This window comes from Patella vulgata, chromosome 5 (assembly GCF_932274485.2).
Source record: "Patella vulgata chromosome 5, xgPatVulg1.2, whole genome shotgun sequence".
NCBI lineage: Eukaryota > Metazoa > Mollusca > Gastropoda > Patellidae > Patella > Patella vulgata.
The window spans coordinates 22,562,705-22,587,850 of NC_065883.2; the positions used below are offsets into that span (position 1 = coordinate 22,562,705).

Sequence of the window (25,146 nt, forward strand, 5' to 3'; positions counted from 1 at the left end):
CTACTTGATTGATTTATAGGTTGAATTAAAGCCACAGATAATCGTTTGTATTTATCAGACAATATCTTTAAGTTGTGCCATCTTCTGTTTATATTGTCTACAAAGGATGCCGATTGTTGTGAAATTTTCAGTTCGTTATATCTTTATAGACTGAAATTCCTTTTGGAGATAGGGTGGTTGAGGGCCAAATGGTTTTACACGTGCGCATTATATCATAAGGTCTGTAATTGAGTCAAGACCTCTACATGCACGCAAATTTTTAAAATAAAATTGAATCATATGTTAGTCCTGAAATCTGAAATGATCTAGTTTGTGTCTGATTGTTGTGAAATTTTCAATTTAGACTGAAATTCCTTTTCGAGATTCAACTATCAGAATGTTTTAATTTGCAAGGGATTCAAAGTCCCTCAAATGACTTTCAGCAGCTGTAATAGTGGTGATTATGTTTGAATAAAAGTAGTTCTGTGACATAGTTCTCTGTTAGCATACTTTTTATATTCTCCTATGTAATGTGATGTATTACGTGCATGCCATTGTGTACAGAGAGGACCTCAGTTTTTCGTCCTATCTGAATAACTATGTTGTCCCTTGCTAGGCCCTTCTGTCCTGCACCACTGACAAGGGGAAACCACATCAGAAAATCTTTCTCGGCCAACGCAGGGATGAACACAGGAACTCCAGGTTAGTGAGCCAACATATTACTCACTTACTTACCTGCAAATTGCAGGGTTCGTTCCTTGATTATGTTTTTACTTTTCAAGTTTGTGATTTTGATATAGGATAGCATTCTTGGATGAAATTTAAAAACTTGGTGGGAAGAACACTATTCAAAATTTAGGATTTTTCAACTCAAACTGCTACATTTGATAAAATATCAAACAACTTAATTTTCAACTTTAGAATTTTATTTTTTTGTTTACAATGATGTTACTATACATATACATTTAATGAATTAACATATAAATTCTAATAAATTAACATAAAAATTCTAATAAATTAACATAAAAATTCTAACCAATTAACATGACAATTTTAATGAAGTAACATAGAAATTCTCACCAATTAACATGGTAATTTTAATAAATTAACATAGAAATTCTAATACCGGTAAGTTAATTGTCCTAAACCAAAATTTGGTATGCTTTACCTGTTAATGATTTTATTGAATGTTGCCAGCATTAAAAGTATGTTACATAAACAAAATGCCTGATACCAGAAACAGGATTTTCTATTCCTTTACCATTTACTGTTTACCTAAAACAGTAAACTGTGTATTCCACAAACCGGTAAAAAAAATAAACAAAAACATTTTATAAATATATAAAATACAACCAAGAGGGAAATCAAAATAATAACCATGTTTCAATCATATCTCATGTTTTTACCGACTTCTGTTTACAGCCAAATTAATGTGTTATATATGGCCTTCCTGTTCTGTGATCTTTGTTTTTGCGGGGAAAGTTCAACTGGATGTCAGTGGTGTAGGACAGAGGGCCTGGCAATGGACAAGGTAAAGTCCTTTTTATGGGATGAAAAACTGAGGTCTCATGTTGGCCTACACTGTGGTGTGCACATAAATGAAGCCTTGACAGTTGGAATTTGAAATAAAAGTAGGCTGTAGCACGCTGTCCAGGCAAAATTTCCGTCATAGCGCACTGCATAGAATATGTCCATCTTTATTAGCCCAGTCAAAGAAGAAAAGTAGGATGTCAAACCCAATTTCACTTGTACAGCTGTAGCAAATTAATCTGTTAAATATGGCTTTTCAGTTCTATGAAAAACCAAAATAAAGTAAGGCTTAGTTAATTCCCTTTAATCCTGGGTATCCTTAAAACTTAAACATACATTATGCAAGAGCTAAGTCTTTCTTTAAGCCTTAAATGTTATATAAACTATTAATTTATTAATTAGACAATTATTTACATGACATAATCAAGTCTCGATGCCATCGGATAGGTCCGATTTTAAGTAGATTAGAATGGTTCAGCCATTTAATGATTTAATCTAAATATGGTGAAGCTAGGCTATGTTTCGAACGACCAGTAAGGTGGTTACAATCAGTGCACACATCTTGTCAAACCTTCAAAGGCTAAAATCTACGCACTTAATAAAGTAATTTGGATAAAATTTTCAATATATTCATTTTGCATTATCTATTTTTGACTATTATAGCAAGAACGACCAGCTCTTTATCTAAATCTTACATAATGTATCTTTAACACTGCTTCTTAAAGCAATAAAATAATCTATACATGATAGTATAATCAATGTAGACATTATCGGAACTAACTAAAACTTTCACCCAAGATACATAACTCTGAATAAAAGCCCTATTTTCAGCAATAAAATCATATTAAAGGAGCTAAATCGCTAATATTTGGGACCTAGAAACTGACACAAATTGGTTGCAACGCATATAATAATGTAATATAAATGTATATAAACTGATTTACATTCAGTCGTTTCCGTTTTTACTCTAATTTCAAATCAGTTATATTCGGCGAAATACGCCAGAAGTCTCAATTGAATGGCAATTTCTAGCGTCTGGTTATTCCAGTCTACATAGTATTTATTGTGCATGCTCTCCAGATAAGAATATGGCGTCACCGTTTGACATGACTTGTGGAATATGTCTAGCCTCGTTCTTCAAGTCCCTTATTACAAATTTGACTGAGATGCATTATGGTACACGATTCGTGTACCAATGGTAACATGTTTATTCTGTCTTAAATATTTGATATCAGAAGCCTACCTTTTTCCGATAAGATAATAACATCAATGTTGATTTAAATTGAAAAATAATTTGTGTTCTCAATGTTGAAGACTTTGGATGATATTGATTTAGAGACTTATAGCTACTTTAAGATATTGCTGGGTGCAGGACTTCTACACCGAGTTATGTGTTTGGGTAAGTAATGTTACAGAAGCGGGTTGCATCTTTAAGGATACATGTCCGTCATCATGTGATTAATCTTTGTTAAACTCATAAAAGTCAATCAGATGTCATCTAGAAAAATGAATGGCAAATCTCATTAATTTTAAAACTCATTAATGTCAACCCCCTTTAGTTTACATTAATTTTAATACACATTTATGTCAACCTATTTCAGGGGGTGTTGGGTGGCTGAATGGTTAACGCATGCACGTTGAATCATAAGATCTGTCATTGAGGCAAGTGGCGTGGTTTCACCCCCCCCCCCCCACACACACCACACACACACACTGCCACCTTGTAAGTGACAAGGAGTAGGTCGTCTATCAAACCTTGTGGGTTCTCTCCGGGTCCTCCTGTTTCCTCCCACTGCTTAAAGACCCCTATGAATGCAAGTGAATTTTTGAAATAAAATTGAACCATGTTAGTCCCAAAATGACCTAGTTTGTATCAAGTGGGCGTTAAACCCAATTTCTCCCTCTCTCTCTGAAGCAATTACAGGTTGCATTAATTTCAATACACATTGCTGTCAACCAACTTGAGGCCACATTAATAGCCTAAAAACTCCTGAACATTTAATCACAAGATCCCCCAAAATTTAAACCTCGCTATGGTGATGCAAGTATTAGAAATTCCCTCCCCAATGAAAACAGTGGATAACCAACAAGAGCCTGGAATATTTGATCACAGCGAAGATATCCAAGAAAGCTTAATAAATGCCACATTTATTTCATACATATTTTAAAACTCTAATAGGTCTATGACACAAATAACCAGGGGCGTTTTAAGGTTTATCATGGCGGAGGCTATACTATTTTAAGGGCCCTCTTTCGCGCGCCGGGGGGTCTCTGCCCCCGGCCACCGGAGGTCGAGAAATTTTGCAAAATAGAAAACATTTTGGTGCATTCTGACATATCCTCCAGGCCCCTTGAGGTTGGTTTCATCTGAGGGCCGGGGCCTAATTCGATACTTGTCTGAAGCCTGAATGCGAAACAAATCACTTGTTCGTACCGGGAGCTCAATCAAATAATAATTAATGGAATATGGTGGATTTCAAATAATATTTGAAGAAAGTTCAAGGACGTTAGATCTTCCAGTTACACGATATACATGATCGCTACGCAAAGCCAGGCCACACTGGGCGGCCTAGCCATCTTTTTCCTGAATAGCTTATTAGTAGGTTTTCAGAAAAGGTGATTTCTTGATTGATGATTTTCATGCCAATGCAATGACTGCATTCTCATTCAGTAATGGATTCGACAGCAACAGTGTATAGAAAACGATTGACTCGAACTCAGGGACCCTTTCCCTTGGCCTTTAGGGCCCTCCCTAACTAGGGTACATTTTCATTTTTCTCGTCGGTTTTAGCATTTTTCTCCCGTTTGATTTTTTCAACTTCTTTGATTTTTTTCGCGAGGAGGCTGGTGCCTCCAGCACCTCAGCTATAAAACGCTTTTGCAAATAACCCTTGCTTTATTTGGTAAATTGTTATTCTAGTTATATATATAATATATATGTTAGAAATCATTAGACACAACATCAAATAACAAAACAATAAAAAACTAAAACAAACTTAAATATTTAAACCATATTGGCTGTTACGATAAACTGAAGCTCCAATCCCCAGATATTCTTTTCAATTTGCAGAGTCGGATTAAGGCATCAGTGTTTTGAAGGGCTTAAGCTCAGGGATTAGCAGGAGGTCCCCCCACAGTCAAGGTATAAGTACTCTCAATTCAAAATGGTTTTAATTAATACATATACATTTAAGTACTATTCTTTAAGTGGCATTTAGTAACTGGGTAGATAAATAAACTATACACATACTTATGGAAAACAGCTACTGATTTATTTAGGCGACCTTTCGAAGAGTATTCTTTCAACATTTTCAAGCTAGTACTAGTAAACATGGGCTACTAGGGCGAATTTAAACACTGTACTGTATATATCACGGGCAGCCAGTAATTCTCAGTTACCATAACTGACGTATGTTTAAACCCTAAATGAAATATCAGTCACAAGATATTCAAATCCTTTCAGTATTTATAAATATATGATGAACTTAACATTTTTTTAATTCGATTGAATCCAAGAAGTTATCTACCATTGATATTTTTGTTTTGTTTAAAGGGACTATCCCGATTTGAACAAAGTCTCAAAAATAAAAGTCTGAGTACATGTGATATTTAAGCGCCAAAATATATATAGAGGAATGGTGTATTTACCTTGTCTCAAAGTTTCAGCGCAAAATATTAAGTCATTTGGGCGTGAACGTCAAAACTGCTTATCCGGACACGTAACCCTTTTAAGATTTCGGGTCAATTTTTTTGTTGGGTGACCTAATAAACGATTCCCGTTCCTTTACAGGTCTATACAGTGAATGACCCATGTGCTGTACTTGATAACCAAAAGTAAATTTCACATACACATTATTTTTATAAAATTAAAGCCTGGTTTTATCCAGACACCGCATAATACAGCTTTGCAGTCTCCATTTCCAGATGAAGACTGGCAGGTTTAAGTTGTTTGAAAATATATGACATATTGAGTTAGTTGCTCGGTCCTAAGGTAGAGGATTTTAAGGGATTTTAACACAAAATTAAGCAGTTTTATTCTCCAAAATATTATCGGGATTGGCCCTTTAATAAATGTTAAATGATCAATTTGGGTATATTTTAGTGTTTAATAAAGAAGCTAAGTCGCTAATATTTGGGACCTAGAAATTGACACAAATGGGTCGCAATGCATATAATAATGTAATATGAATGTATATAAATTGATTTACATTCAATTGTTTCTGTTTTTACTGTAATTTCTAATCAGTTAGGTTCCGCGAAATACGCCAGTATTCTCAATCAAATTTTAATCTTTAGCATCTGGTTATTCCAGTCTACGCTGATAGTATTTATTGGGCATGCTCTCCAGATAAGAATATAGCGTCACCATTTGACATGACTTGTGGAATATGCCTAGCCTCGTTTTTCGATTCCCTTATTACAAATAGCGCTGAAACGCACTATGGTACATGATTTGTGTACCAGTGGTAAAATGTTTATTTTGTCTTAAATATTGGATATCAGAAGGCCATCTTTTCCCGGTAAGATCACAACATGAATGTTGATTTAATTTGACAAATAAATCATGTTTTCAATGTCGAAGATTTTGGATGATATTGAGTTAGAGACTTAGCTACTTTAAGCCATGAAAAATTAGCTAATGTTAGAGAACTGCAATTGAGGATCAGCCAGTTTAATATTGGATTATCTTAATAAACATTAACAACTTGACAACAAAGAATTAAATGTCCTAAATATTTAAGATTAAAGCAGCATTTACATGATACAACCAATCCATACTACCGTCAGGTGCAACAATGAACAGCTGTTTACATGATACAATGGTTCTAATTGTTGTATGGTAACATTTGTTCCTTCTTAGTAACTGAAAAAAATGGCACCAATAGACCACAAAGTCCATGCTTCCTAAACAGAGTTATTAGATATTCAAATTCAGTTGCGGATAGGGTTGGATGCATTTTAGAGAACTTTGAAGTACCCGAAGCGACAAAAGAAGACATCTTTAATAAATACTAGCAGGAATTCTTGTTGCCAAGTCAAATATGACTGCATGTTGTCTAATATAATGCAATTTGAATGACCTTTGCATCAGTTCGTGGGATGAGAATAGAACTGGTCCTATCCACACAACAAGCTGCCCATCCAACCATTTGTCTGATGAGTTGATCGGATGCGACTGTTGCATCCGATGGTTGTATGGTGTAAATGCCACTTAAGTAATAAAAATGTATAATATTTGTTAGAGAATTTCAATGCTTTTTCATGAAAAAAAAATGTGCAGGGGCAATGGGGTTTATAGTTCAAATTCCTGACCATGTTTAGTACAAAATTTATAAAATCAGTACACAAATCAACTAAGTGGATCAGTCCAAGACTTGCCTTTACCTACACTGAATGTAGAGATGCCACCACCCAACACTACCAAACTCACATCATTGTGTTGTAGAGCTTTTTCAAACTGAAAAATGAACAAAAATAAGAGCATTGAATGATTGGAATATTAGATTGCAGTAGGCTATATTTAGTTTCAATTCTGTTCAACTTAAAGATACATTATATAAGATTTAGATAAAGATCTAGCCATTCTTGCTATAATAGTTCGAAAATAGATAATGTAAAATAAATAATTTGAAAATTTCATTCAAATTACTCTATTGCGACCGAAGATATTAGCCTTTGAAGGTTTGAAAAGACATGTGCAATAATTTCAACCACTGTACTAGTTGTCGAAGCTAAGTCTTGCACCTCCATTTTTAGCTTAAATCCAAATATGGCTGAACTGTTCTAATCTATTTAATATCGTAGAAATCTGATGCCATCAAGAGTTGATTATGGCCTGGATAAGTTAATTAATGTCTAATTAATAATTAAGAAAACATTTCAGGCCTAGAGAAAGACCTGCAATAGGCAGATTTAGCTCTTGCATAATGTATGTTTAAATTTCAAAATAATCTCTGTAATTAATTAGTATATAAATGAAAAAATAATCTCTGTAATTAATTAGTATATAAATGAAAAAGTTTTAAGTATAATTGGAAGAAGAATGACAAACACCAAAATAGAACTTGAGTATTCAACAAGAGGGAGGAAGAGGAAATGGGGTTTAACGTCCACTCAACACAAACTAGGTCATTTTGGGACTAACATAATATTTAATTTTATTTCAATAATTCGCTTGTGTGTAAGGGTCTTTAGCAGTGGGAGGAAACCGGAGGACTCGGATAGAAAACCCACGAGGTTGGACAGGAGTAATCAACGAGAGATATGAATATTTTGTATAAGACAATTAAGACCAAACCCAAACAACCTCTTCAAGATGTTGGCTATAGCTAGAATAGATGTGAATTGTCAAATTAGGGTCAAAATGAAATGAAATAAAATGGGGTTTAACGTTCTGTTTTTCTGATCCGACTGGGCTTATGAAGACGGGTGTATGCCATACAGTGTGCTATGAGGGAAATTTTGCCAATTCAGCGACCCTATGGCATACTCTTATTTTGATTTCCAATTTATTTATTTATGTGCACACCAATGTGTACACAGGACCTCGGTTTTCCATCCCACCTGCATGACTAGATAACGTCCATGCCAGGCTCTCCATCCTTTACCAAAATTTTGGGTCAATATCCATTGACTTTGTAATGATGCTCCATTGTAAATGTCATCACTGGAAAAAATTTGTGCTGTAATATATAACTGTCCCGATTGGTTAAATCAAAAGATGTGAAAATAATAAAATCAAATGGAAGAAAGAAATCGAAATGAGATTTCAGTCTTACTTTCCTCCACCCGCTGTTCATATGAAGGCAGAAACAGTGGCAATTCTGCCAATTCTTCATCAGATTTTGACTATCAAGAGTTCTTTTACCTCCACGCAAACAAGTAGGCCTACACAGGGCCTTGTTTTTTAGGCCAAGCAAAACATCTAGACACTTTTCCTTGCCACAGGAGAGAGAGCAAGCAGGTTTAACGTCCATCCGACCCAAACTAGGTCATTTTGGGACTAACACATGGTTCAATTTTATTTCCATAATTGGCTTGCATGTAGGGGTCTTTAGCTGTGGGAGGAAACCGGAGGACCCGGAGAAAACTCACGACGTTGGACAGACGACCTTACTCGTCACCATGTACAAGCGGGGAATTAAAACCACGCCACTTGACTCAATGACATCTTGTGATTTCACAAGAGTGCGTTAAACCACTAGACTACCCACCCCCCCTTCCCTGCTACAGCCTTCAACCAGCACTACTCACAAGGTTTTTTGTTCACTGCACTTAACTGACAAGAGATACTGTATCGTTATCACCAAGCTGGGAAACAAGGCAACTGTCACACCAAGCCTGGAAATATGACACCAGTCATAGACTTTGTCAGGTACAAATTCAGGCTTTGTTCACATGTGTTTGGTAATGTGGAAAATCTCTCAAAACTAACATTAAGCTCTGACTAAGTTTAATGTTTATCTATTACATTCATTATCGTAAGTAAGATTATCAAATTCAAGGAGCAAATAACTCATCTGGAACCGATTCTCTGCCAGTAGATATATAATATACAATGGCGAAAAACACACAGACGTCGAAAGGTGGGGATCAAAGTCCACTGCCATACATCATTCCGTCAACCAGCAGGCCTGGAAATAACGGTTTTACATGTACCTGACAAAATGTCAGGCACAAATGAAATAGTACCTGACATTTTCAACTTAGTGCCGGACATGTATTAATAATATCAATAAAAAAGACAAATCAGTGCCGGACAAAATGACAGGCACCAGAGGTTTAGTGCCTAACAAAGCCTGAATCTGTGCCTGACATTGTCAGTGACAAGTGCCTTATTTCCAGGCTTGTCAACCAGTCACAATACTCAATAATTCTCACTTTCATAGTAAGTGTTCCTCAGCTTTGTATATTATATTTATTATAGAGAATCGATTTCAGACGAGTTATTTACCTCTGAATTCGATAACTTTGCTTACGAACATCCGTATTAGATGCACCTGTGGCTTTGTCAGGCACAATCCCTCTGGTGCCTGGCATTTTGTCTGGCACAGATTTGTCTTTTTATTGATATTATTAATACATGTCTGGTACAAAGTATAGAATATCAGGAACTAGTTCAGTAGTCTGACATTTTGTCAGCTACAACTAAAACCGTTATTTCCAGGCGTGTCTGACACATTTTGCCAGATACAACTAAAACTGTCATTTCCAGGCCTGTCCGACACATTTTGTCGGCTACAAATTTAACCATTATCTATCACATTTTGACGGCTACAAACAAAACCAATATTTCCAGGCCTGAATCGTAATCATCGAGATTTAACAACAACAAAAAATATATGTATGAAATATTTTTAATTTATTTCAGCTGTTATGAAATAACATAATAATATGAACATATAGTTGATAATATATTATATATTACCATACAGTTAACATTATGCCATCATAACTGTAACCTTCATTTTAACTGACTTATTTTATATCAAATAAAACCTAACTATATCCTTTATGGGTTTTTTTTTTAGAATAAAACATGAGAGAACTGAAAAATTACAATTTTTTACCATTTTTAGAAAAAAATGTATAATAAAATTAAACAAAATTAGATTTCAATTTTTGAATGGTCTTTACAAAGTAGGGATTATGGGTTTTAAGTTTTATAATTTCTTAGAGATTAACCTAATCTTTTAATCATCTTTATTTCATGTTATAGATTGAAGATTTATGATATGTGATCTATTGATTTTTGGCTTATCTGTTCTAAACTATCTAATAACAAGTCATTTCAAGTTAATAGTTTTGGAAGCTCATAATTCAAATAGAAAAAAAATTAATATAATCTAGCTATCGTCAACATATACTACTACAATATGAACACTAAATAAAATATTAATATATTAACAAACGATCAGATGTGATATATGGCCTAACACATCTTTAACAAGTTGAGTTAAATTCATTAAAGGCCTTTACTATAATTCTATCAACAGTAATTTCAGCTTTTACAAAACGCCTTGCCATCATTTGTAAATTATATTGAAACTGAATGCAAAGAAAGACATTTGATGTTTTGCGGGTTTTGTAAAACAAAAATATAATTATTTATCTAAACATAGCCATGCCAGACAATGATACCCACCAGCAGTTTTAAAGCTTTGAGGGTCAGGAACAAAAACTACACATAAAATCCAAGCAATATTACAATGTTTTGGTAAAAGGGGCAGTAATTTTCAATAAGGTTTCAACTCAGGATTAGCCGTATAATCAAAGCAAATCTGAAAAACAAATCTCAAAATTTCTGATCTGTTGAGTGTCCACAATGTTTTGGAGACAGGACTCTCCTAAATATTTTTATGTGGGTTCCTAGAACAATCCTAGCAAATTTCTTTTTAAAACGCTTGTCTGTAGCATGGTTACAATGGACAACTACTCCTTGAAAATGTAGCATGAGAGAATCTCAGATGGTTTCCTCCTACTAAGTAGCCAAACAATCATAGCAAATTAATCCAAAAACTATGACTTGAAGAGTGCTCAAGAATTGTCGATGGACAGACAGACATGAGAGGTGACAACAATATACAGTCACATAAAATGCGAGCGCATGAAAAAGCTACACATCCAGTCCACTTTCAAAGAAACACATAAAATCCCTAACCCTGATTTTTAAAAAAATTATTTTATAAACATATCACAAAATATTATATAAGATCTAAGGAATGGGAGGAAATATTGTTAAACAGTTTTTATTTGATTCAATGCATTTTATTTTCTTTCTTATATTATTATTAATATACATATTAATATATTCTATTTACATTTAATGTACAAAATCTATTTTATAATTCTAAAAAAAAAAAGGAAATAAATTGCGTACAATCAGTGTTAACCTTCCCCAAGATCAAATCAAACAAAACAAAAACAAAACTTTGAAAGTGAAAAAAAGGCAAATAGGCAAAAAAACAAAACAGATTGTCATGGAATGAAGAATTGACTAAAATGCTATCATCATTATACATGTATTAACTGCTTGATAAATTGTTTTTGTTTTAAAAATACAGCACTTTTTCTCAATAAATTCTAACTGTTAAAATCATATCAAATAAATTAAAATTGAAAAGTTTTTTTTTGATTTTTAAATATACAGCACTTTTGTCAATAAATTTTAACCGTTTGAAAATATCATATACATGTAAATCAAAGATCAAAAGTTTTTTTGATTTTCATTAAACATTGTTTTTAAATATACAACATTTTTCTCAAAAAATTAGAACCTTTAAAAAATATCAAATAACTCAACAGTTTTTTTTCTTTTTTGATATTCAATAAACATTTTGTAAATAAATTTATTGAGAGATTAGTCTTTCTTCTATTCTATATAATAAAATCATATTATTTGTATTTTTTTAAAATACAATTATACAACATTAAATAACAATAGAAAACGTCTTTATAACAATTCTTATATATATCGTAACTCTTTAAATGTTCACACAGTGAAAGGCAGGAACAAATTAATGATTGAGAGGGACTCAAAACCTTCCCTGACAAATTGTTACTATTGATCCTTTGAGGGGTCCCAACAAAACTTACCCAAAGAACCCCTTCTGAACCCATCCTACACCACTATTCTAGCAATTGAATAAATCACACTCGGCAACAAACACACATTTATTCATTCAAAAAGGACAAACAATTGATCATCAAAATATACCACATCAATGGTTGATAAATCAGTAAAATCAGATAACTACTATGACCCAATAAACATATTTGCTTGAATCAATTGCATAAAAAAATGATGTATTTTATTAAAAAACAACATTTATGAAACTGACATCTTTTAAGTACTTTCTCACAAGGAATTATGAACACATGATTAAGGGAATTAATCGCATTTGCCTTTACAGTTACCTTTGAATTTTCTTAAAACCAAGTTATGATTAGAAAGGCTATATAGGCATTGTTAATTTTACGTAGCATCCATTTTGCAAATGTTACAATTTGGTTCATGGGTTAGGTCATGTGATAAGATTTAATAATAGCTCCAAACCAAAATTTGCTCCATACAGCTATGACACAAGGCAGGGTATGGTGATACTACTTCTCATCTGATCATTAAGTTCTCGTAACTAACAATTTGTGCTTTATTTCTGTACTAGAAGTTGAACTCTGACCTGGAAACATCTACGCAAATTAATTAATATTTTAATATATTTTGAAACCATTTTGTTATATGATGTGCATTATAAAAACAAGTTTACCCATTTAAAATTACTCTATCTTAATGATAGACAAAATAAAGTTTTTGATTTGAAGATCTCTTTTCATTTATAAGTTTTTTGGTATACATGTAATTAGAAATATTCTAAATGGACATGAGTGTTTACAGTATAAAAATAGTGGCCAAGTACTTCAAACTATATGTAGTTAAGAAGTTTAATACATATATTTCATAAAACATTATCTTAAATATATATCAAACTTTATTTACAATATTACATGACTAGTTTCCCTCAAATATTGGACAAGTTGGGTACGTAATATAGAGCATATTAAATAATTATATAAAATGAATTTGGAAATCAAAAAGAATACATAGAAAATGTAATATAGATATCCAAACGCTAGCCTTTTTACACCAAGAAAGGAATGCTTTTTAATTGAGTCCATATTAGGGAGGTTTCACATTGCTCAAATTATGACGCAAGTTTTACAGCGCAGTATGTAAATACAAGAATAATAATATTTCTTTTGAAATGAATAGCCATCTGTTTTTAATCAATATAAAACCTCCCTGATAAAACTTCCAAGGTACTTCTAATAAACAGTTTATAAAATAAAATTTTGATTTTGAAATTATTTTGAATTCCATGATAATAGATTTAAATGAAAATGAAAAAAAACAATAAAAGAATAAAACTACTAAATGAATACACATATGAGCTAAAAGGTTGTATATTAACTTTAGATATTAAGTCATTAATGTACGCTAGTGCTAATATATTGGACATGTTTTAATGTAGATGTTTATATACTAGTATAGATGTATAAGAAAATAAATATTATGATATACATACATGTTCTTAAATATTTATTTCTATCAAAAGTCTTTTTTTATATCAACTACTGTATATAATTAAGTATATACATATAACCTTGAAATTCAGGCAATATTCATAGATTTAGAGCCTAATTTCAACCACGAGTATGTCTAATAAACCAAAATGAAATCTTAACATCTATGATGCTGGCAGTGTATTGCTCAATATAACCTTGTGACCTATTCTTAAATTTATACAATAAACTAATATTTAAAGGACAATATTGGTGTCAGTCATTATCACATATGTGATAGAAATCGCTAAACACATTCCAAATATAATTTTAATACAGAGATAGATGAGTAATGAAGGTTTCTACAAAAGGAAGAGACGAACACAAAAGGCAAACATAAGTTATTCTTCTATATAACTGATTGAAATGACGAGTGATAGCTGTTACACAGGGCAAATTTCTGCTCACTATCAATTCCTTCGAAGACCAGAAGTTGTTATGTGAGACTGAGAGAGAATATCTGACAATTCAAAACAGTAACTGAATGTCACTAGATAAGAGAACACGAGACAAATATAAATAGTCTGTACATTCACTTGTTTTTATTCATTCTATACTTAATCAAAACATGGTAATGCACAGACTTTTTCTATATTCTTTCATTTCCTCTTTTCTAGTGACAGTCAATTTCTGTTTTGAATTGTCAGATATCCTCACACAGTCTCATATAACAACTTTTGATCTTCGAAGAAATTATTAGTGAGCAGAAATTCGTCTGTGTAACTATTATCAATCGTCACTTCAGTCAGTTATATAGAAGGATAAATCGTGTTTTCCTTTTGTGTTTGTCACTTCCTTTTGTAGAAGCCTTCATTACTCATCTATCGTAACAATGACCTCTGTGTTAAAATTATATTTGGAACGTGTTAAACCAGTTCTATCACATATGTGATAATGACTGACACCAATATTGTCCATTAAACCACTGTCAAATTGTTGGATATAGTAAAAGTCAGATGACAATATGATGCCTGTCTGAGGCACTTTATGAGTCTGGATCATGATAATAATTCAGAATTTTTAAACGAATGCAACAAATTATCACACTTGAGTATGTAAAAATAATAGAATTACTTATAAAAACTATGATAACGTGTAAAATGTAGCTTTACTATAACCATACTTAAAAGACAAATAGATAATGAATTAATACCTGATAAAATGACTGGCATAACAGGCATTGTACCTGACAAAGCCTGTGTTTTTACTTGACAATGGCTGTAGCCGGTGCCTTAATTAAAAGACTGTAGATAACATCTCTAATGGCTGTAATTGTTATGTTCAGAAAAGTTGAGGCAATGATAAACAAATGTTCATCATGGCAATAGATTCATCTGTTCTGTGACATTTGCAACAAAAATAGAATTCTTTACATTTTCATAAGGTTCATCAAACCAGACCATCATTTGAAGTAATCCATGCTTGCTCTTGTTTTCTCATATGGGATAAAACAGTCATAACTGTAATCCTTATAGCAGTTGGTATAAATTAAATGTATGGTCATTATCTCTGCATCAATTCATGATTTAACACAATATATATCTTCTTCATCACACCATTACGGCATTAGTCTGTATGTGTCTTTATCAGTTCACTTGGCGACATCTGTGATTTGTTAATTAATATTAAGTACGTAATCATACCAGGATGGAGTATAGAATATTATCAGCATAATTATCAGTTCACTTGGCGACATCTGTGATTTGTTAATTAATATTAAGTACGTAATCATACCAGGATGGAGTATAGAATATTATCAGCATAATTATCAGTTCACTTGGCGACATCTGTGATTTGTTAATTAATATTAAGTACGTAATCATACCAGGCTGGAGAATAGAATATTATCAGCATAATTATCAGTTCACTTGGCGACATCTGTGATTTGTTAATTAATATTAAGTACGTAATCATACCAGGATGGAGTATAGAATATTATCAGCATAATTATCAGTTCACTTGGCGACATCTGTGATTTGTTAATTAATATTAAGTACATAATCATACCAGGCTGGAGTATAGAATATTATCAGCATATAACTTTCACGATCTTGCAAGATGAAACTATTTACCGGTAGTTGTACTGTAGCTCGAACTTTTTAATTTGAATCTTCAAAAATGCTAAGAAATCTTCATCAAAGAAAGATACCAAAAACGCAAAAATTGACTATCAAGGATAACTGGATGACAATTGTGGGACTTTTGATATGAGTTTTGTATTTTTGGGATGTATATAAGACAAGTCAGTGTTGTATAAGAAATAGACATATATAGAATTTAATAACACAGAAATCTGTATTGCTATCCTCTTCACTAGTCTAATCACTGTTTAAAAGTAACTAGTCAGTATAGAAATACAGACAATAAGAAATCGAAAACACTAAAAGTCAAAAATAGAGTCATAGTAAAGCTACATATAACCACAATAACAGTACAATACAAAACATCATCATATCTTTGACAACTGAACCATTTTGGTAAAAAAAAATCTGCAACTTTTTACATACACCCTCCTCAAAGATCATTGCATGTTTTTAAATCTGGTTTAATTGTTATAAATATCATGATGTTCTATTGAAAGATACCAGAGCCCCGAGTTCACAAAGCATTCTCAGACTTAAGTTAAGAATTACATTCAACTTTCAATCACTGTTTATGAGAAATATCTTTGACCCAGAAACACAAACCTTTGCACATAGTTTCTTATTGATGTATTTGATACATTAAAACAACAAAAGTTTTATAAAGAGCTATATTTTGGTTAAAATAAGGTGAAGAATTTTGAGTAAATTTTTAAACATACATTATGCAAGAGCTAAATCTGATTATTGCAAGTCTTTATTTAGGCTTCAGATGTCATAGAAATTATAAATTAGATCTTTATTTACACAACAAGCACAAAATCAACTCTGTAGACCCATGGATGGCTTGGATTCGGCTTGGATTTAAACAGGATCTCGTTGATTGATTAAATTTTTAAATGGCGTCGTAAGCGGAGATTAACCGTTACGTTGACGTCATACTCCCGGAAATAATTTTAGATCGAGGCTAAATGATAGATTGTACGAAGCGAAACCGCTGTTGAGCGAGGCCGCATGTCAGTCAATTTGATTGAAAGTTCGATATACATGTATACGGCCTTGATATTATGTTTAGTTGTGGTTAAAATGAGAGTTTGGATGTCGGTATTATAGGCTACGCTCTTTTGTCACTTGCGTTTACAGAAAAAACTATAGAAATTGATAAACATCGCAGCTAACATCACCCCAGTTGAATTCCAGCTCCATTGGATCAATGTTCGGTAGTTACGCAGGCCTACCAGTTACAGTACAAGAGAACACGCAGGCTAACAAGAAGTCGGCTATAATTATGCCTCATTGATTTTGTCCATTCTTATCTATATATTAAAAGTCTTATTTTTAATTTTTAGTAAAAATAAATGTGATACGAATTGAATTGCAACCCCCTCTCAAACCACAGCCATTGAAAACGTTACTTGATAATCGAGATTATGTAGGCGGAGTTAACGCTTGTCAATCAAACGATGGTCTATTCTCGGAGACGGTGAAGAGAGAATTGACTCCCATTTCTAGTCAAAAATTACAATAGTGATAACTTTGTTCAGAATAAAGTAATTTGACTGAAATTTTCAATAAATTCTTCTTTCATCATCTATTTTTGAACTGTTATAGCAAGAATGGCCAACTCTCTATTAAAATCTCCCAGAATGTATCTTTAACTTAAGTCTGAGAATGCTTTGTGAACTCTAGGGCCTGCTGTTAAATACCACTTGTAAAAATAGCCATATAAACATATAAAAACTGTAGGTGCTGTAAGACATTCAAATTAAGAATAGGAAGATAAATCAAAGTCATGAGAGAGGTGTTTCAATTTCTAACATGATTTACAATATGAAAATCGTATAATTTGAAATTCTCATGATTAGCATATTTGCGTTCTGTGAGCAGAACTACTCAATTGAGATTCGGCTACAATTTGCTATTTGTAATGAGATAATAAATATGTCAGCCAAATAACCTCCTCGGGTCATATATTTAGAGGTATTTCTCACCAAATCAGCATTATAAAATCAGCCAATCAGGATGCCAATAATAAAGACCACCAACCACACTCAACAATGGAATAAAGTTAGACACAAATAGAAATATCCACTCTAACCAAAGAATGATTCTGACAGTACATGGAAATGGACCAATAGAATCAGCAGTTACATTGCTACATGGATAAAAAATACACAAGCACAGAACTAACGAAAGAACTGACATCAGTGGTGTGCATTATTTGTGTTGTGTCGATCATGCCTTTCATGCTTTTCACGACATCTGCTAAATTCATACTTCTCATTCACTCCTTTCTGCCCAATTTCTGTCCATTGTTTTAGATTTTTTTCTTTTCTATACATCTCCCATCTTTCATCGTCTGATTCATGGGTAAGGAACCGAATTCCCACATTAGTTTCAAGGACACGTAAATCACACCAACACTGATAGTCCTAAAAAATGAAAACAGAAAAATTATTTTATATATGTTAAAAAAAAAAATGAATTTGAGCTCATAGCATAACATAGTTATGGCCTTTAACATCTCGTTAACACAATATTATGCTCATCATTTTTTTGTATGGTCACGAGAGAAATTCTAGGGAAGAGAATATTGTGCACATGGTGGGCCTCGATTTTTGGTCCCTTCCAAATGACCAGGCAACACCAACAAATTGGGAATCAGGGACATTCTAGTAAAGAGTGCAGTGTCCCTTCCCAACAACCAGGCAACACTAACACATGGGAACCAGGAACATTCTAGTCAAGAGTGCAGTGTCCAATTCTAGGGAGGAGAATTCTGTGCAAATGGGCGGACCTCGTTTTTTGTCCCATCCAAATGACTAGGTTACACAAGTGGGAACCAGAAACATTCTAGTCAAGCGTGCAGTATCAAATTCTAGGAAGGAGAAATTTATGCACATGGGCGGAGCTTGAATTTTCATCCCATCCAAATGACTTGGTAACACCAACAAATTGGGAAGCAGAAACATTCTAGTGAAGATGCCAGAGTCCTTATCGCTCGATAATTTTATTTATATACCAGTACATTAGTAAAATTTACCTGTAAGAAAACATGTGAGAGAGATTTATCTACTGTAAAACGTTTTCTCATTTTCACTTGAAGTAGATTGGTTATCAAATCAATTCCTAGATAAGAAAAAAAAAATATATTTCAATCTAAATACAATTTTATACACATTTTCGATTTAATACCTCGGTAGCTATTTCAGCCTGAATTTTGACAAAGGAATCTCAATCATGAAATTCCTGTCATTTTTAAACTAAAATTATAATTAATTCATATAATTAACTAAAAATAAATTAAATTCTTATTATTGTTTAACCTAAAAATACATTAAATTCTTATTATTGATTCAACTGAAAATACATTAAATTCTAATTATATTTAAAAATATAAAAATTCCTGTTCAATTATATTTAATTAATATAATCCAACTAAAAATACTTTAAATCTTATTACTGATTAAACTAAAAATATATTAAATCCATATTATCGTTTAAACTAAAATAACATTATATTGCTATAACTGTTTTAAATTAAAAGTAATGGTGTATTTTTACCTTCCTGTGAGATTTCTTTCCAGGGATTAGGTGGATACATGAAGGCTGCATTCTGTATCTGATCACTGATCTCTTCATCTTCATTGAATGGAAATGTTCCACTTAAACTATAAAATATATTAAATAATTATAACAATTATTTATACCATGGTGTGCAATTCAGTAGAGAAAGAACTGGGGCCTGTTTCACGAAATTTTAACTAAGATAAAATCCAAATTTTAGTAATTTGATTGGATAATATTAGATTGATTTGAGTGCTTAGCCAATCAAAATTGAAGTATCTACTAAAATTTGGATTTTATCTTTAGTTAAGATTTCGAGAAACAGTAGTAGAAAATAGAAAAAAACAGTTTATCTTTTCAAATTGCTACTTCATTAACTATACCATTTGGTTTAGGCAACACAAATAAAATAACTTGTTTCTCGGGCACCGCCCGCACGCAAAATTGGTTGCGCGTGCAGTCTATTTATTAGTCTTGATGAAAAAAAATAAATATGTAACGCCCGCCCGCACATCGACAAGCAAGTCGTAAAAAAAATATCCCGCATGTACCTACATCCGCCATACATGTATATCTATTCAAATGTATTAAAACTGATTCAGATGAACATGCTGTCTTTTTTATCCGAACAATGGCGAAGTTTGGCAGATTTGCCTTTTTTTATTGATATCGAAAGAACCTCCATTTTGTATCACGTGATATTAATTACCTCCCCTGATAAACTAGAATTTGATTCGTGTTAAAAGTCATTGGCGACAATATTTCAATCATTCGATCGTAATCGGCTCATTATTGCCGGCTTCAGTCGGTCCTTGTTTGGAAAATCCGATTGATAAAATAATGAACCGTAGAACAGGTTAATTAATTATAGCTAAGAATACGATACGATGACGATAGTCGTCATAATGCATACCTTAGAATCTGGGTCATTATTAGCACATTTACGGTAGTTTCGATAATCCGGAAAATAATAATTGGATTACCGATTTGATGGTTTTACTGACCAGTTGTTAGTTAGATTTAAATAGTCATTCAATATAAACACCGGATAGAACACCGAATATCCTGAGAAACACACCGAATATCCCAAGAAACAGTATTTCCGGCAATCTCCAATACCGATGACACGGTGTGACATGCATTGGTTGGAATTCGGTAAATAATTATAAATAAACCGGCGATACTAGATTTAGTTTTAAATACTGTTTACCATGATTATTATTTTTGATACACCTGGTGAAAGAGGCTTAGTTTTTAAAAATATTGTTGTCTTTATGGAGGGCTATTACATAGTCGTATGGAATTTTATTTTAAACCAATTTCAATTATGTGAATTAAATATGGAAAATTATTTTCCTTTCAGTCAGTGTTCAGTCTCAGTGTTTTAGTAGACTTGATTTTGGGTTTATGTTTTAAGTATGTACAATAAAGTTGAATATAACGGAAAGCAAAAACGTAAACAAGTAATGACTTTCTCATTTAAAAAAAAAAAAAAAAGAAAGACCGCCCTCCCGCCCCAACAATTTTCAGCAATAGCCAAATTTTATTTTGCACCATCAATGAGTAAAAAAAAAAAGAAACCGCCCTCCCTCCCTACAGTTTCAGCTGTCAGTTGCCCGAGAAACAAGACATTTATTTTGTGTGGCCTTAGTAGGATTTGTATTTTTGTTTTGTTTTACATTTGTTGACTTGATGCACTGATGATGTTCTAGATTATGTTTTTTTCACTTGGTCGTCTATAATATTTTGTATAAAATAGGCTTGATAATCAAAAACTATCTATTTAAAATGGATCTGTATATATAACTGTAACTATCGTTTGTCTGGTGGTTAAATTAGAGCTGCCCCAAGGCTAAACTAGTGGTATAAGGGTGGCTTGAGTCGGGGAGTGACATTGGGTGGTGGTGTTGCACTATTATTTCCAGATATACTACTTTCACTTTCACAAAACACCTATAAAGAAGCGTTGGATTGCTCTACTAATGTAAACAGCTAGTATCTTATGAAATACAGCATTAAGAACATTTTTATTTTTAATGAGAGGAGATCAAGTGTTGTTGTTGTATATAGTCACTTCAACTCCGGTATCATGTAGTTGTACTGTTTTAGCAGGAGTTTCTGTATTATATGTTTATTTTCAAACCACAGTTTGAAAAATATTCAAATTCGCTGAGAATCATAGAAAACTATTGGGTTTCTACTGTTGCGTAGTTTAAAATGGTCATTCTTAGTTAGATATTGAGTGTTGGGTTTTACAACTGTTTAATTTTCCGAGCAGTGTTATAACCATCAATTGTTTTTGAGAGTGGGGCATCCTATTAACAGGCATATATTTCATTTAGACAATTCACATGTGTGCAGGATTCTGTACAAGTGAGAAAAAAACAGATTACCCTTGTCACATATAATAAATTTAATATGTTGAGGTGTCTTTCTTATACCATTAAATCTGTTTCTTAAACTTTGTTATTTTGATTAATCTTAATTAGTAAATATTTTTCTATCCTATATGGATGATATTATTCGAAGAATATATTTTAAAACAATCTTACCTTACATATATAACTACCCCAACAGACCACATATCTAACGATCTATTATACCCCTTTCTCTTTAAAACTTCTGGAGCTGAAAATATAGATCCACATCATTACTACGTTCTTATTATGACATTTACTGGGTACCATATTAACTGGTTTCCTATTATGCTGCACAGAAATACATCTAGGAGTAGGTCTACTATAAAAGTAACAAAGTCTAAGCTTCAGGTACTAATAAGATGACAACATCAAAGTTTATTGTATGTCTTTGCGTTTATAGTTCTGGAGACTGATACACGATAATATAAAATGGGTGACCTCCTTTACCATAAAAGCAGTCATAATTTAAGACCATGGCAAAAATCATTTCTTAATAGTATCAGTCTTCAGTGTCCATATTAGATTAAGATGCTTTTACACAGTCAACTGCTTAGTAATTCATGAGACAGTGTTTAATTTTTTGTTGGACTGAAGAATAATGTCTTACATATAGTGCTCCTATTAAAAAACATAATACTTACTATTAATCCATTAAATTGAATTTAGGCTTAAAATTATTGTTGATAAAAATAAACAGGAATTTAATTACAATCCTAATTCTTCCTACTCCGCTAAGATGATGAGAGTGTTAAAATCAATCAGTGAAATATAAAATAATAAGAATAAGATTCTATTGATATAGTCATTCTTTAGATTGTAAACTTACCAAGATAGGCTGGTGTACCAACTACAGAACGTCGAAATGACTTTTCTCCAATAATTCTTGCAAAACCAAAGTCACATAATTTTACCTGCATAGAAACAGATACAATTGAGCAAATTTTAGCGAATCTGTCATTTTTTCAGAAGTTGAAGGAACACCAGATTCATGGGCATAAAGTATTTGGTTTCCGTGTCATGAAAATCAAACAAAAAGACTAACATGTCGTCAATTCTTCAGGTTAATACAAGACTAACATATAGTTAATTTTATTATTATGGTCACATGTGCAATGCTGTGGAGGAGAATTTTGACCTGAAAAAGGCATTTACAAATTCAAACTGTCAAAAGTTCATTTACTTGCAGACTAATGCATACATGGGTGGACCACTGGATCTCGATCCATAACATTAGAGAGAGAGCGAGAGAGAAATGGGGTTTAACGTCCACTCGATACAAACTAGGTCATTTCGGAACTAACACATTCAATAATTTGCTTGCACGTTGGGGTCTTTAGCAGTAAGAGGAAACCGGAGGACCCGGAGAAAACCCACGAGGATGGACAGGCGACCCTACTCCTTGTCACGTACAACCGGGGAATTGAAACCACCATATCATTACAACAACTAGGTATGATTATAGTTAGTAGTCCACTGCCAGTTATCTTTGATGTAATAAAAGTGTTGTTTTTAGGGGAGGAGAACTTTGCCCAGTCTTCATGCTTTCCGCATACATTTTTTCCAACTGAAGTTGTCGGAGGATTTCTTTAACAGTTGACCAAACAAATAACAACTGGGTTTGATAAATCCCAAAGCATCTTCTCAACCCACATATACGACTGAATCTAAGACACAGTGCATAATTTACAATTACTGGTCAATTTTAATGAATCTTTCGACATAAGATCAGCAGGAATGCTGATACTGAAAACATGCAATTGTTTGGAGAATGCAGACAGTTTTAATTTATGATTTTTAGGAGCAATTCTGTCTACCAGATATGGATTGTCATTATTTACTCACCTGAGGAAAAGCTGTTTCTGTTGTTAAAAGGACGTTTTCTGGCTTTAAGTCACAATGTACAATGCTTTTAGAATGGAGGTGTTTCAATGCCATTAAAATCTGCAATAATAATGGGGATTAATGTTAAATTGACATAAACTAGGTCATTTCAGGACTAAAATATGCTACTATTTTGTTCAATTATTAGTAGGGGTCTTTAGCAGACGGAACAAACCGGAGGACCTAGAGTAGACAGAACCTTTGAGCTTTGGCTCACAACCTTCTCCTTGTCACTACAAGCTTGGGATTGAAACCATGCCACTTGACTCAATGACAGACCTTTTGATCTAAAGCATATGACTACCCAATCCGCCACATTTGTATAACAAACACTAATTTTGGACAGTCTATCCTACTGTGATATGGACAAAAAGCAACAGTCCTGAATTCATATGGACTCAGACTAGTAATTATTTCACCTTATTTCATGATGGACGAATGTAGTGCGAGTTATAAATAGACAATTTTTCCCTTAATTTTTTCTCCCCTCTTCCTGCATTTTTTTTTTGACTTTTTGATGTAGAATTGGAGAAAAGGGATCAAATTTGCAATTTCATAGCAGTTTTGGGTAATACTGATGATATTACAGCGGAGGGAAGGGGGGTGTAAACTGTCTTTCTGAAGAGCGATCATTGTGTCGGAAGTGAGATTTGCACCCCAGTCAACTTCAAATCACTGTGGCAAAAAATTTAAATGGTCAACGCACAACAAACTTATGATGAGGAGATTGCTAAATGTGGTCCCCATTGTGCCTATAAAGATTGGAACCAACGGAATGTTGAGCAAAACGCTACAGCCTGTGATGTTACAGCCATTTAACATTGAAGTCAATGGGCAAATAATTGCTAGTCCGAGTCCATATACTGACCCAAGAGTTTCCTCCCTTTAACACAGTCAACATAATACATAATACCCTCGGTAACCAATGCAAGTACAGTATTATTCATTAAGGTCAGGTTCATGTGGCCCTCTGTGAACCAGAAAATCTTAATCACTAATGGACCTACTTGAGAAATAAGATATTTGGTAATGCGTTCACTGAGTCGACCTTTCGGACTTGATAATATCATCTCTAACATATCTCCCTTTAATTTCTCCATTACTACAAAAATCTAGAATAAAAAAACAATATCTAAATCTTTATTACCATTTAATGTTTGACATTTCCTCATTGAAAGGAATGTACACTATTGTATGATACAGTGCGCACATGCTAACCCATTCGGCCATCCACCCCCATTTATATGGTCTTATAGATAAAGATATTAACAGTTTGATATAGTGATAATTATCAAGAAAATTACAGAACTGTTGTAAATAAACTCATGATTAACTAGCACAAAACAAAACATGACAAATATTATTTTAAAACAACAAATTGGAATAACCAGCGGCTGCCAGGCAGGATACGCCCACATTTTGCAAGAGATGGATAGAGAACAAGATAAAAACAAACGTGATTTTTTGTACAATCAGGGGCAATAATCCAGAAAGTTATGGTCTTAAATGTGCAAATATCAAAAGTGACAGAGATCTTTGGGATATAAAGATATGTTTTAAGTTTCATC

The 25,146-nt window shown here is 32.9% G+C and overlaps 1 protein-coding gene across 2 annotated transcripts in view; it reads right to left on the minus strand.

Annotated features, from left to right (window-relative positions):
* Positions 1 to 6,803: 6,803 nt before the first annotated feature.
* LOC126821972 (serine/threonine-protein kinase D3) overlaps positions 6,804 to 25,146 on the minus strand; it is a 94,331-nt gene continuing 75,988 nt past the window's right edge. The window contains exons 16-23 of one of the 2 annotated variants that reach the window (XM_050550649.2): positions 24,586 to 24,690; positions 23,540 to 23,638; positions 22,524 to 22,608; positions 21,830 to 21,905; positions 19,275 to 19,381; positions 18,754 to 18,839; positions 17,988 to 18,142; positions 6,804 to 6,967 (exon numbers count right to left, since the gene is read on the minus strand). In XM_050550649.2, coding sequence (XP_050406606.2) covers positions 6,937 to 6,967; positions 17,988 to 18,142; positions 18,754 to 18,839; positions 19,275 to 19,381; positions 21,830 to 21,905; positions 22,524 to 22,608; positions 23,540 to 23,638; positions 24,586 to 24,690 — 744 coding nt within the window. In that variant the 3' untranslated portion in view covers positions 6,804 to 6,936. Of the gene's footprint in view, positions 6,968 to 14,466; positions 18,143 to 18,753; positions 18,840 to 19,274; positions 19,382 to 21,829; positions 21,906 to 22,523; positions 22,609 to 23,539; positions 23,639 to 24,585; positions 24,691 to 25,146 lie in introns of those variants that run through there. The other variant, XM_050550650.2, reaches the window with a different exon arrangement.